The sequence below is a fragment of the Anopheles ziemanni genome, chromosome 3, assembly GCF_943734765.1.
Source record: "Anopheles ziemanni chromosome 3, idAnoZiCoDA_A2_x.2, whole genome shotgun sequence".
Lineage (NCBI taxonomy): Eukaryota > Metazoa > Arthropoda > Insecta > Diptera > Culicidae > Anopheles > Anopheles ziemanni.
Window position 1 is genome coordinate 88,778,999 of NC_080706.1, and position 11,370 is coordinate 88,790,368.

The window sequence follows — 11,370 nt, forward strand, 5'->3', positions numbered from 1 at the left end:
AGATTACCGTTTGCAAACGTGAAGAACATGTTCATTATTTACGTGGCTGAACAAAACAAAATAAGAACAAGTTTTCAACAGAAGGGATTGATCAACTTTTCAAATATTCAAAGTGAAGGTATACAATCTTAAAATATTATAGCTGGAAGTATTGTTGGACAAGCAATAACAGAAAAATCAGTGCTAATAGAAATGTTTTTATTTATCAAACAACTATTCTTTTAAAAAGTAAACTAGTGAATGTTTAGAAATTAACAAGTAGATATGTTACTTGTTCAACATCGTTTTGCAAGTTAAAATATTTATTCGTCTCGTATGGTCTCACCGGATGGAACTGCCCTTATCAGACGGGAAGTAAGTAACCTTATCTTTAAATACGCATATTTTAATATATTGAGCATACTCAGATTTAACAGTAAATATCTCCAATCTTTGTACAGCTTTAGATAAAACGTGTTTGGCCATTTCGGGGTCAAATAAATCGCCATGAATCATCGATTGAAATTCTTTTTATGACAAACCGAACGTTGTGTGGAATGGTGATTAAACGACCTCTTTTTTTTACTTTTGCTAAATTCATAACGTAGATCAGACGCAGCGCGCTTATCTTATCCGAAACCACCGTGCACTGTAACAGCACTTCGATGGCCATAAAAACCATATCGATTCGAATCGAGTTGTCGATAGATTCTATCGGTTCGCTTTCGATTAGGCCCTGGACTAATCCCTTAAACCGCCGAACGGAACCTAGTCCACGGCAATAAAGCCGCTCCAACTTCCACGTTGGGCGTTAAATCTCCCACATAGTAAGGGAAACAAAAAAAAACACTAGATGGACAGATTATGTCTACCACAAACGGGGTATTTCTCAGCCGGTTTTCTGTCCATCTCGCAGAACGCCGGGTCGGCACGGGATTAGGCGGTACATTTCGCTGGTTTCAGCCATCATCCTCCTCGTATCGGTCGATGTGCAGATGGGTGAAAATGCCGGTAGGATTACGATGGCCATCCAGTCCGCGAGCTTCTGAATCACTTCGGAAATCTCCCGTCGAAATCCGCCATAAGGTCCGAAATTGTCTCTTCCGTGTGTCCGCTTAAAACAACAGAGGATCTCTTTTTCGCCAGAGACTACTTGCACATTCCTCGCACGTGGTGAAACTGTGATCGTTTTGCGGTGACTCGAATTGGATTTCGGATAGATTCCATATCGATTGAGCACAGAAAAACATACTAATGAAGCATTTAATGCGGCTGTTCTAGCTTTTCCTGGTTGAGCTACGTTTTGTGCTTTTATAACATTCCAACTCTTTCGCTTGCTGGATTTTTACATTTTCCGTTAGTTTATTTTATATTGTTTTTACTTTGACCAGTGGCGGATTAAGCGTTCCAGGGGCCCCAAGCAGCTTTAATTTGAAGGCCCTAAAAAAACTCTTCACATTCACCACACATTTTTTAATTTAAATTTCAATCAAGTTTGAACAATGAAAAGCTAACAAATTTAGATTCAACTACAATTTGCTTTCCTGTTATTTCATTCATTTTGTTTTTGTTTATTTCATACAAAATCTTCAACAACTTTCCAAGAGAATTCAGACAACCCTTTTCTACGAAGGAAAGTTTTAAAGAATTAATTTACTTTACTCTTTAATCAAATAACTTTTTTGTCATTTCAAAACGGAAAAGTCCTTTTTTGTTAAATGTTTGAAAGAGCAAAAGTTACCATAAGCATTATTTCTATGTTTTGATCCATATTTCATTATCCTCGAAGTATATTGAAAATTTTCCTCTTTTTAAATATTTTGTTAAACTTATCTTTTAAATATACCACAATAGTTAGTGCCACAATATTTTTATTTACTCCAAAATAAGGTGATGTTTAATTACCTTCTATTCATCAAAACTCAATTCAGATAGTTAAGTTGCATCTTTCTCACATTTTCCACACAATCCCCAAACTTTTCACGCATTTGATGAGACAAACAGCTTATTGGCAAAATAATTCCTGCATTAAATTTTGGGCAAAAACTACAGGGACCTCGACAGATCAGGGCCTCAAGCAGCTGCTTCGTTTGCTTTCCCTTTGATCTGCCTCTGACTGTACCATAAACGAATGTGTTTGGAGTTGTTTTAAACTTTACTTGTCAAGTTACTTTCCCCCGTGTTTCTACTGGTAAAAAGTTTGTTGCAGCATGGTTTGATTTTGCGTACCACCCATCTCTCCTACACTAATGCCCTTCCAATAATATCAAATCAAATATCAAAAGTAAATACCCTAACCTCTAAATGTTTGTTCTTCATCGTCACAGAGTGGTAGCGCGGCCGTTGACACCGGCGGCGGAGGAGGAGGTGGTGGTGGTGGTGGTGGCGGCGGTGGAGGAGGAGGCGGTGGCGGAGCAACAAACACGGACACGGACACGGAAAAGGAAATGCTCCTGTCGACGGCCGAATCGTCGGCCTACTCGGCACAGGAGGTCGCCGCTCGGCTGCGGGTCGATGTCCGGACCGGGCTCCGGTGGTCCGAGGCCAACAGCCGCACGAAGATCGTTGGCTACAACGAGCTGAACGCGCTGGATGACGAACCGCCATGGATGAAGTACGTGCAGCAGTTTAAAAACCCGCTGATATTGCTACTGCTTGGTAAGTTCTCAAGCGTCGAAGTGTCTCGAGCTCTAAGTGACTCTTTCTCAATGATCCCTATTTTTCTTCTTCCGTGTCTAGGTTCGGCCGTCGTGAGTGCCTGCATGCGACAGTTTGACGATGCAATCAGCATTACCATCGCGATCATCATCGTCGTTACGGTGGCGTTCATCCAGGAGTATCGCTCGGAGAAGAGTTTGGAGGAGCTTAAAAAGTTGGTACCTCCGGAGTGTCACTGGTAAGCGATCGTCTGCGAAAACTCACGGCCGGACCGGATCGTAATGAATACATTCGTTTGTTGTTCCTTACCGCTGCAGCCTACGGGAAGGACGACTGGAAACGTTCCTCGCCCGCAACCTGGTGCCGGGCGACATCGTCTATCTGAACGTGGGCGATCGTGTCCCGGCCGATATTCGCGTGTTCGAGGCGTTCGACTTGTCGATCGACGAATCGAGCTTCACCGGCGAGACGGAGCCGGCGCGCAAGAGCGCTGAGGTGGTGCTGAACGCCAACAACACCAAAAACCACGCCAGCATGAAGAACATCGCCTTCATGGGCACGCTAGTTAGGTGCGGTAATGGAAAGGTACGAAACATCCTTCTCTAGTAACGCTGGAGTGTCGTCTTTAACGGGGATTCAAATGTTCCTCTACAAACACACACAGGGTATCGTAGTTAGTACGGCCGAAAACAGCGAGTTCGGCGAGGTGTTCAAGATGATGCAGGCCGAGGAAGCGCCAAAGACACCGATGCAAAAATCGATGGACATACTGGGCGCTCAGCTGAGCTTCTACTCCTTCTGCATTATCGGCGCCATCATGCTGCTCGGCTGGATCCAGGCCAAACCGCTTGTGGAGATGTTCACTATCAGCGTCAGCCTGGCCGTGGCCGCCATTCCCGAGGGTAAGTGTTACATACGAGTCCCGCTTTTGGGCTCCTTGCCATCGGTTTTCTTTTCCCAGTTGACCTCCCACATTTGTTTCAATTCACTGTACAGTTCCCTTGCTGTGAAGGCTAGGGCATGGTCCAATTACAACGTTTTATTTTCCTCAAGGGTTGTAGAACAAAACATTTTCCTCCAGCGCTGTTCTGTTCTGTTTTGGTGCAGATAAATCATAGTCACTAGGAACATTTTTCTATGACTCTTCCTTCCTGTTAGTTGTTCGTAGTTTGGTCGCGTGACTCATGCATTCATTTTGGGTTTTCCTTTCTTTCGAATCCCTCTTTTATTACATCGGAGCGAACGACATCTATTCTGGATGCTCGCCAAAAACGGACACACGGGTGCATTTTCTTTCCGTTGTCCTTAATCTATGAATCATTCTCGTATTTCTACATAGAACAGTGGGTTTCATTGTTTATTTTTTGCTAGAAGATACCATAACCCAGTGATTTTCCTGTTTTTATTGTAACTTCTTTAAATTCCTCTTTAAAATGAAGTAATTGGACCAGAAAAGATCTGTTACCTCATTGCCAAGTAAAGGAAAATATGAGTGTAGGAATAGAAAAAATCTTCTAAATTACTAGTAATAAAATCTATCAAACATAAATTGTATAAATTATCCATTATATAATCTATGACCTTATATTGTTTTAAACAAGTTTATTACGTGAAGGCAAAGTGTTGTAATAAGTTATTATTAAAGCTCCCAACCATCGTATTCCTATTTATGGGTTTAGTTAGGAACTCAGTTGAATGATTGAATTTAGAGGAATAGTTTCTTTTCATCACTAAACATTTTGTAATTTGTAGTTCATGAAATGAGTGTCATTTTTCCTCTTCAGGTCTCCCCATTGTTGTAACGGTGACGCTGGCACTTGGCGTGATGCGAATGGCCAAGCGGCATTGCATCGTTAAGAAGCTACCGACAGTGGAAACACTCGGCTGCGTGACCGTAATCTGCTCGGACAAAACCGGTACGATCACGAAAAACGAAATGACCGTCACGGTGATCATTACGTCCGATGGGTACATGGCCGACGTGACCGGTGCCGGGTACAATGACAACGGTGAAATTCACATCCGCGAGTGCAACAGTATGGACAACGCGAAAACCAGCATCAGCCAGCTGCTGGAGGCGGGCGTCGTGTGCAACAACGCCATCATCCAGAACGACACACTGCTGGGGCAACCGACGGAGGGTGCGCTACTGGCGGCGGCAATGAAGAACGGCCAGTACTCGGCAGCCGACAACTACCTGCGCATCCAGGAGTATCCGTTCAGCTCGGAGCAGAAAATGATGGCCGTCAAGGCGGTGCCGAAGTACGCCAACACCAAGGAGGAGATCTACTTCGTGAAGGGTGCGATCGAGATGGTGCTACCGCAGTGCACCAAGTTCTGGTACGGCGGGCAAGCCATTACGCTCAGCAAGCAGAACGAAGCCGAGTTCCTGCAGGAGGCGTACGAGATCGGGCGCAAAGGGTTGCGCGTGCTCGCCATCGCACGGGGTTCGTCCTTCCAGGATCTGGTCTACATGGGGCTGGTGGGAATAACTGACCCGCCGAGACCGCTCGTGCGTGAGTCCATCGAAATGCTGCGCGCCAGCGGTGTACTGGTGAAGATGGTCACCGGAGACTCGCAGGAAACGGCTATGGCCATTGGTAAGTTCCAAAAGTCTCTATTATGTTTTTTTTTTGTTTAATAAGTTAGCTTTCTGTTTTATTTTATTGACACGAACGTGGTGCAATACATTTTTATGATTGGACAAGGAAACAAGGATGGGTATAGTGGAAAGGGGCAGGGTTTGGCACAACTCAGTCAATTAGCCAAGGTAACCCTTGAGGGTGTGCAGGTGTGGGAACTTCTTCAGCTTGGTCAGCTTCAAGGTGTGAGCCTCAACCTGAACCGGGACGTGAATCGGAACCGTCACCGGGTACGGCTCGGGCACGGGAAGGTCCACCACGACAACCTCCTCCACCGGTACCTCCTTGATCACCTTGACCACCTTAACGTGCGGGATTTCCTTGATCACCGGCACCTCACGGATAAGCTCCACCTCGCGCACCACCTCGACCGGAACCTCCACGCGCTTGTGGACCACCTTCTCAACGGGCACTTCCTTGATGACCTCCACATCACGGTACACGGTGATTTCGTTCACGACCGGCACCTCCTTTATGACCGGAACCTCCTTCACGTGCGTCACGATGTGCTCCTCCGGGACCTCCTGGATGTACGGTACCTTCACCTCCTTGATGGTGGAGACACGTTTTTCGATGTGCTGGATGTGTGGCACGGGTACCTTAACCTCCACCGGCACCTCCACCTTTACCAGCTTTGCCTGGGCCGACGACACGTACAGCAGCGCCACCGTGGCGAAGAAAAGATTCTGCAAACGAAAATTGTTTGATTTGACCATTAACACATGCACTCGGAGTAAATTGAATTCGATTTCCACCAACGCACCAGTTTCATTTTATGTTCGAACCACTGCGGCTTTCCTCGAAGATGTGTATTCTTTGGTAGTTGAGCAGCTAATAAGTGTCATTACCGAGGCTCAAACGCTTTTATACCTGACCTTTTCGGTGACCCAACTGTCCGCTGTGTGTCGGTTTCTTTTGGATCGGAAGGTTGAAACCTGCTACATCCGGACGTGGTGCAGTGGCCTTTTCCCAAGCGCGTTGGGTTACATGATCGGTATGTTGAAGGAATGCGCCTCACTATTACTTAACGGTTACGGAAGGGAGCATACTTTTCAGAACACCGAAACAGGTTAGCTTTGCTAAATAGCCGCAGGTGTTCCAATGATGGACGGTGCCAGAAATTCGTCTGGAGAAAGCTTTTGCTAATATGGCGGTTTATTGCTAGAGTAAGCATTTTTTATTATATTAAGTGGGTTTATTTGAAAGTTTATTTTAAAGGTATCTATTTCAATACTGAATACATTATACACGGAAAGTATTGGGCTTTGGCAAAGATACCCAGAATTTCGTGAAGGCAGAATTAGTTTTTTTCACATTCCTAACCTATAAAGAATCGTAATCAAAAGAAAAGATCACTTGAAAAGCTTTGGGATGAAAGCCAGATCGTTCTGCTTGTTAATTCTGTATAATCAAATCATTCCTCATATATAGGGTGCATGACAAATGTTTGTAGTGAATTTGAAAAAATCGTTTCTCATCTTTACGTCATAATATTCTGATAAATTTGACTAAGCATTAGAATGGTTTTTGTGATCTGCAAAATCAAATGACGGTGGCAAATCGCTTTATACCTTAAACAATAACCTTTTCAGTCGTGTCAAATTTAAATAAAATTAAATAATGTAAAGTTCTAACCTATACAATTCGTTTCCCTTTATAAAATAAAAGGCCAAACGAATTCTCTGTTTTGCGTACAGCGTACTATTCATTTCAGTATCATAAAGAATGTTATTTAATAGATTGTTACAGTACATATTGACTTTCGTTCGAATATTTTGAATCCAGAGTTAATTGTTACTATTTGTTTCTTTTGCTACTGATTCGATAAGCATGGCATAATGTTTGTTGTTTCGGCCTTCGTTATATAAAGAGTACTTAATATCTATACTTTTAGTTAGCATAAATTGCCTGTAATTTATAAATAATTTATTAACGGCTAAAAGCAACATCGAAATTAATGTTTTGATCCTGTAGAACGCATCAACGTGTCTTAAGCCTTTAGAGCAGGGAACATGTAGCGCAACGCTACGGTTATTCCACCCAATGCGGCCCACGTTAAAAAGAGTTTGGAGACCCCTGCTTTAGAGCATTCCGTTGATATTTACAAGCTGGAAAATTTGTAGACTTTATACTGGTGGTTCACCTAATAAGGCCAGATTTTCAAAGCCAAAGTTCAAAATTGCCACAAAGCAATTTGCTAAACATCTAACAGACTCTACCATTTAATCATAACCACATTAAACATGAATTTAGCAAACATTTTTCGGATTTATTTAAAGATCACTGTCGAGTCTTTGATATTTTTTTTAATTTCATAAATTTTGATTGATTTCTTTATTATCTGCTGCTATCTATATTATGCTGTAAAATCAGTAAACACTCTCTGCTGTTTATAACCTAAATTAAGATTAACGGTTATCTTTCGGATATAAATACAATGAGCAGTTTTGTGATCCATAAATTCAAGACGTCCGATTGAAACCAAAATCTTTCCTGTGAAATATTTGTGTTTTTTTTTAAGTATCTGTCACTTTCAAGGGCAAATAATGTTCAGGCAAAGGCAGTAATGGTTTCGTTTTTGTACAATAAATACTTTTATTTAACTTTTGTTGTGCAAAATGTGGCGCACCAGAGCTTATCAATCGCTACCGACCTAGTTGACAAGTTTCTTAAACAAACCCACCGGATCGGGCATGTAGTCGTTGGCGAGATGATGGAACTTATCCTTCAGCGACGTCACAGCGGGTTCCGGTACGGGCTCCGGGATGACGACAGGCTCCGGCACCGCCGGCATCGTGTACGGTACCTGCACTTCCTCCGGAACGCTGTACGGGACGGGGTAGGGCTTCTTGTTGAAGACGTACCGCTTGTACGGTATCTCGCGCACCTCCTCCACCTCCTTGATCACCTCGATGTGCTTCTCGACCGGGACGTGCTTGATCTTCTCCACGTGCTTGATCACCTCGTACGGCACCTCGACCTTATCGATGACCACCTTCTCGACCGGCACCTCCCGGATCACCTCGACCGGGCGCTCGACGACCACCTCCCTCGTGACCGGGACATGCTTCACCACCTCGACCTCCTTCTCCACCTCAACGTGCTTCTCGACCGGCACCCGCTTGATGATCGGCTCCGGAACGTGCTTGATAATTTCGCCCTTGGTGTGCTGGATCTTCGGGATACCGAACGGGACCTTCTTGAGGACCGGCACCGGAACCGGCACCGGGATGTTGAGGTCGTGCGTGGCCAATACCGCCACCGCCAGCGAGCAAAGAATGATTATCTGTAGCGCGAGGGCAAGGAAATTAGTATGTGCATCGTAAAAATATACCGCGCTGCGAAGGAATAATACTTACAACTTTCATCGTGCGTATTGTTTCGAGTGCGCTCTGCGAATGATGTCTTACTGGCAACTTGCTGGTCGCTTTTATAGTGCCATGGTTGTGCCAGTGCGCGTGGAATCATTACGCCCGAAACCAAACGTTTACCGGTTTCACCCTTGGCCAGAACTTGCAAAAACCGGACAGACATTTCGTGTGAAACCGGAACCTTTTCCCTTCCGTGCTACGATATTTCTTCCTTCCTTCCTACACTTGTATTCTCGTACTTTAGAGTAATTATAGTTTTAGAGGGGTAGAGCATAGTCATATTTATGTTATTCAATCATTTAGTGCACATGTTTGAACAAAATTTATTATGAATATTGACGAAACTTATTTTCTAGAACTCGTCTTTCAAAAGGGGCAGATGAACCAAAATGCTTATGTTTGTATTAAAAAGACCTTTCTTATATCAAGATATGTGCACGAATTATGCCTTTATGAGGTCTAAAATATAACTATAATTCACTAATTTTATCATAGACAACTGATAATGTCATAGACAAAGACTGAGACTATTAAAAAAATATATCTATGTTCTAGTCATGGTTTTGTTTTTCACTTCCTTTTTAGCTGTTCTCCGTCAGATAGTTAGTCATTTGTAAATAAATTTTTACTATGTTTAATTTCGCCCTCAGCATCCAAAATCGGCCTAGATATTGTGCACATGCAAGCCCTGTCCGGCCACGACATCGATCAAATGAGCGATATGCAGTTGGAAAAGATGATCAATACGGTGAGCGTGTTCTATCGTGTCACGCCCAAGCATAAGCTGGCCATCGTGAAGGCATTGCAGCAGAACGGTCACATTGTTGGCATGACGGGAGACGGCGTTAACGATGGTGTCGCGCTGAAGCGAGCCGACATTGGTATCGCCATGGGGAAGAACGGTACGGACGTGTGCAAGGAAGCTGCCGATATGATCCTCGTTGATGACGATTTTCACACGATCATGTACGTAAACGCGCTGAGATTGTCGTTTTGGTCACCCGCAATGAAATCTAAATGCTTTTTTCCCTATATTTCTTACAGTGCCGCTATCGAGGAAGGCAAGGGCATCTTTTGGAACATCCGCAACTTTGTACGCTTTCAGCTGAGTACCTCGATCGCAGCCCTTTCGCTGATCGCACTCTCGACGCTGATGGGCATCTCGAATCCGCTCAACGCTATGCAAATCCTCTGGATCAACATCATCATGGACGGGCCACCGGCGCAGTCGCTCGGCGTGGAACCGGTCGACCAGGACGTGCTGAAGCAGAAACCGCGCAACGTCAAACAACCGATGATCTCGAAGTCGCTGATCATCAATGTGCTACTGTCGGCCGGTATCATCATTCTCGGTACGCTGTGGGTTTTCCAGCGCGAGATGGCCGACGGGACGGGTGTGACAAGCCGGGACACTACGATGACGTTCACCTGCTTCGTGCTTTTTGATATGTGGAATGCCCTGAGCTGTCGATCGCAGACGAAAAGCGTGTTTCAGGTGCGTTTGAAATGGCCTTCTCGAAGGGTTGCAAGGCTTTGTCAACTACAACATTTCTTTTTTTTTGCTATTTATAGATTGGTCTCTTCACGAACAAGATGTTCCTGCTAGCGGTCGGCTTTTCGCTTCTCGGTCAACTGCTGGTCATCTACTTTCCTCCGCTGCAGATGGTGTTCCAAACGGAAGCGCTCTCCGCGATGGATCTCCTCTTTCTAGTGTCGCTCACCTCGAGCGTCTTCATCGTGTCCGAGCTGAAGAAGTGGTTCGAGCGCACCATGGAGCGACGAATGTACCGCAAGCGAACCGAGCTCGACTTCGTATGACAAACGGCTCCCAAAGATGCTGGAAGATTGCACAAGGACTAAACAAAATACTATCAGAAGCAGAAACATACAAGAACAAAACTGTAACCGACCGAGAGGAAAAGTGAAACCCCCCAGCGGAACTAGGTGTGGGTCAAACACCCACACATGGCCGGTTCGGATCATAACTCTATCGATGTGATCAGGGATGCGTGCCGGATAGAGTAATTTGGTTGCGATTACGGTTGCTACTACCGGAGGAGGACTAAACTGAAAGGAAAAGAAAAGCACACACAATTCTTACCACCGAAAAACGATGCAGACTCTTGGCGCAAAAGCAACTTAAACGGAACGACCACAAATTAGACGATCGACGACAAATGAACTCGCACGCGCCGGGCTCAAATTCTGGGCTTTGATTTTGGCCATTTTGGAAAAACATTTACACTGCATTTATGTTAGTATACAAACAAACAACTACAACCATCTCGTACTCTATAGGAAACCGAACAAAACGCCTATCGGTCGAACTATTGAAGTCACTAAAGTGGATGAGTCTCATGAACCCTAAACGACACTTTAACTTTGACGGCATTAAACGTACGTATCGCGTATCCAAAGAACGATATTCAAATGTTTCCACCCATTTATACGTTTCCTAAGCGAATGAATTTTGAATTGATGGCGGTTGGATATCAGCAGTAATAACGAACATTTAAAAAAAAATACGGCAAAAGAACAATGGGAACAAGACAGCAAGTATCCTTTAGACCTAAAGTAGAGGGAACGGAGAGAGAAAGTAACAGACAACAGCTGTGCAGCTTGCAGGGAACAGCAGAAAAAAGGCGATGACGAAAATTGTAACATGTGATTTGAAACATGAAACTAACTATCCATAGCCTACTATCCATGTAAGCAGTCAT

At 44.3% G+C, this 11,370-nt stretch overlaps 2 protein-coding genes across 2 annotated transcripts; one reads left to right on the plus strand and one right to left on the minus strand.

Moving 5' to 3' along the window:
* The first annotated feature begins 2,384 nt into the window (after window positions 1-2,384).
* Window positions 2,385-10,607, plus strand: LOC131288342 (calcium-transporting ATPase type 2C member 1). The gene is made up of 8 exons (XM_058317466.1): window positions 2,385-2,637; window positions 2,719-2,875; window positions 2,955-3,222; window positions 3,302-3,539; window positions 4,422-5,237; window positions 9,301-9,616; window positions 9,695-10,145; window positions 10,223-10,607. Exons 1-8 carry the CDS (start codon window positions 2,427-2,429, stop codon window positions 10,466-10,468), a joined length of 2,703 nt encoding a protein of 900 aa, XP_058173449.1. The 5' UTR covers window positions 2,385-2,426; the 3' UTR covers window positions 10,469-10,607.
* LOC131288343 (titin-like) lies at window positions 7,933-8,647 on the minus strand. Its single transcript, XM_058317467.1, has 2 exons — window positions 8,639-8,647; window positions 7,933-8,565 (listed from the first exon to the last, which is right to left on the minus strand). The coding sequence occupies exons 1-2, from the start codon at window positions 8,645-8,647 to the stop codon at window positions 7,933-7,935; spliced, it is 642 nt and encodes a 213-aa protein (XP_058173450.1).
* Window positions 10,608-11,370: the final 763 nt, after the last annotated feature.

What these genes read in the sequence shown, in the direction of transcription:
- LOC131288342 (XM_058317466.1), top strand. Translation starts at nt 2,427, where the DNA reads ATGCTCCTGTCGACGGCCGAATCGTCGGCCTACTCGGCACAGGAGGTC. An exon ending in GGAAACGGCTATGGCCATTG is followed by an intron (nt 5,238 to 9,300) that starts GTAAGTTCCAAA and finishes TTTCGCCCTCAG; the next exon opens with CATCCAAAATCGGCCTAGAT. An exon ending in AGACGAAAAGCGTGTTTCAG is followed by an intron (nt 10,146 to 10,222) that starts GTGCGTTTGAAA and finishes TGCTATTTATAG; the next exon opens with ATTGGTCTCTTCACGAACAA.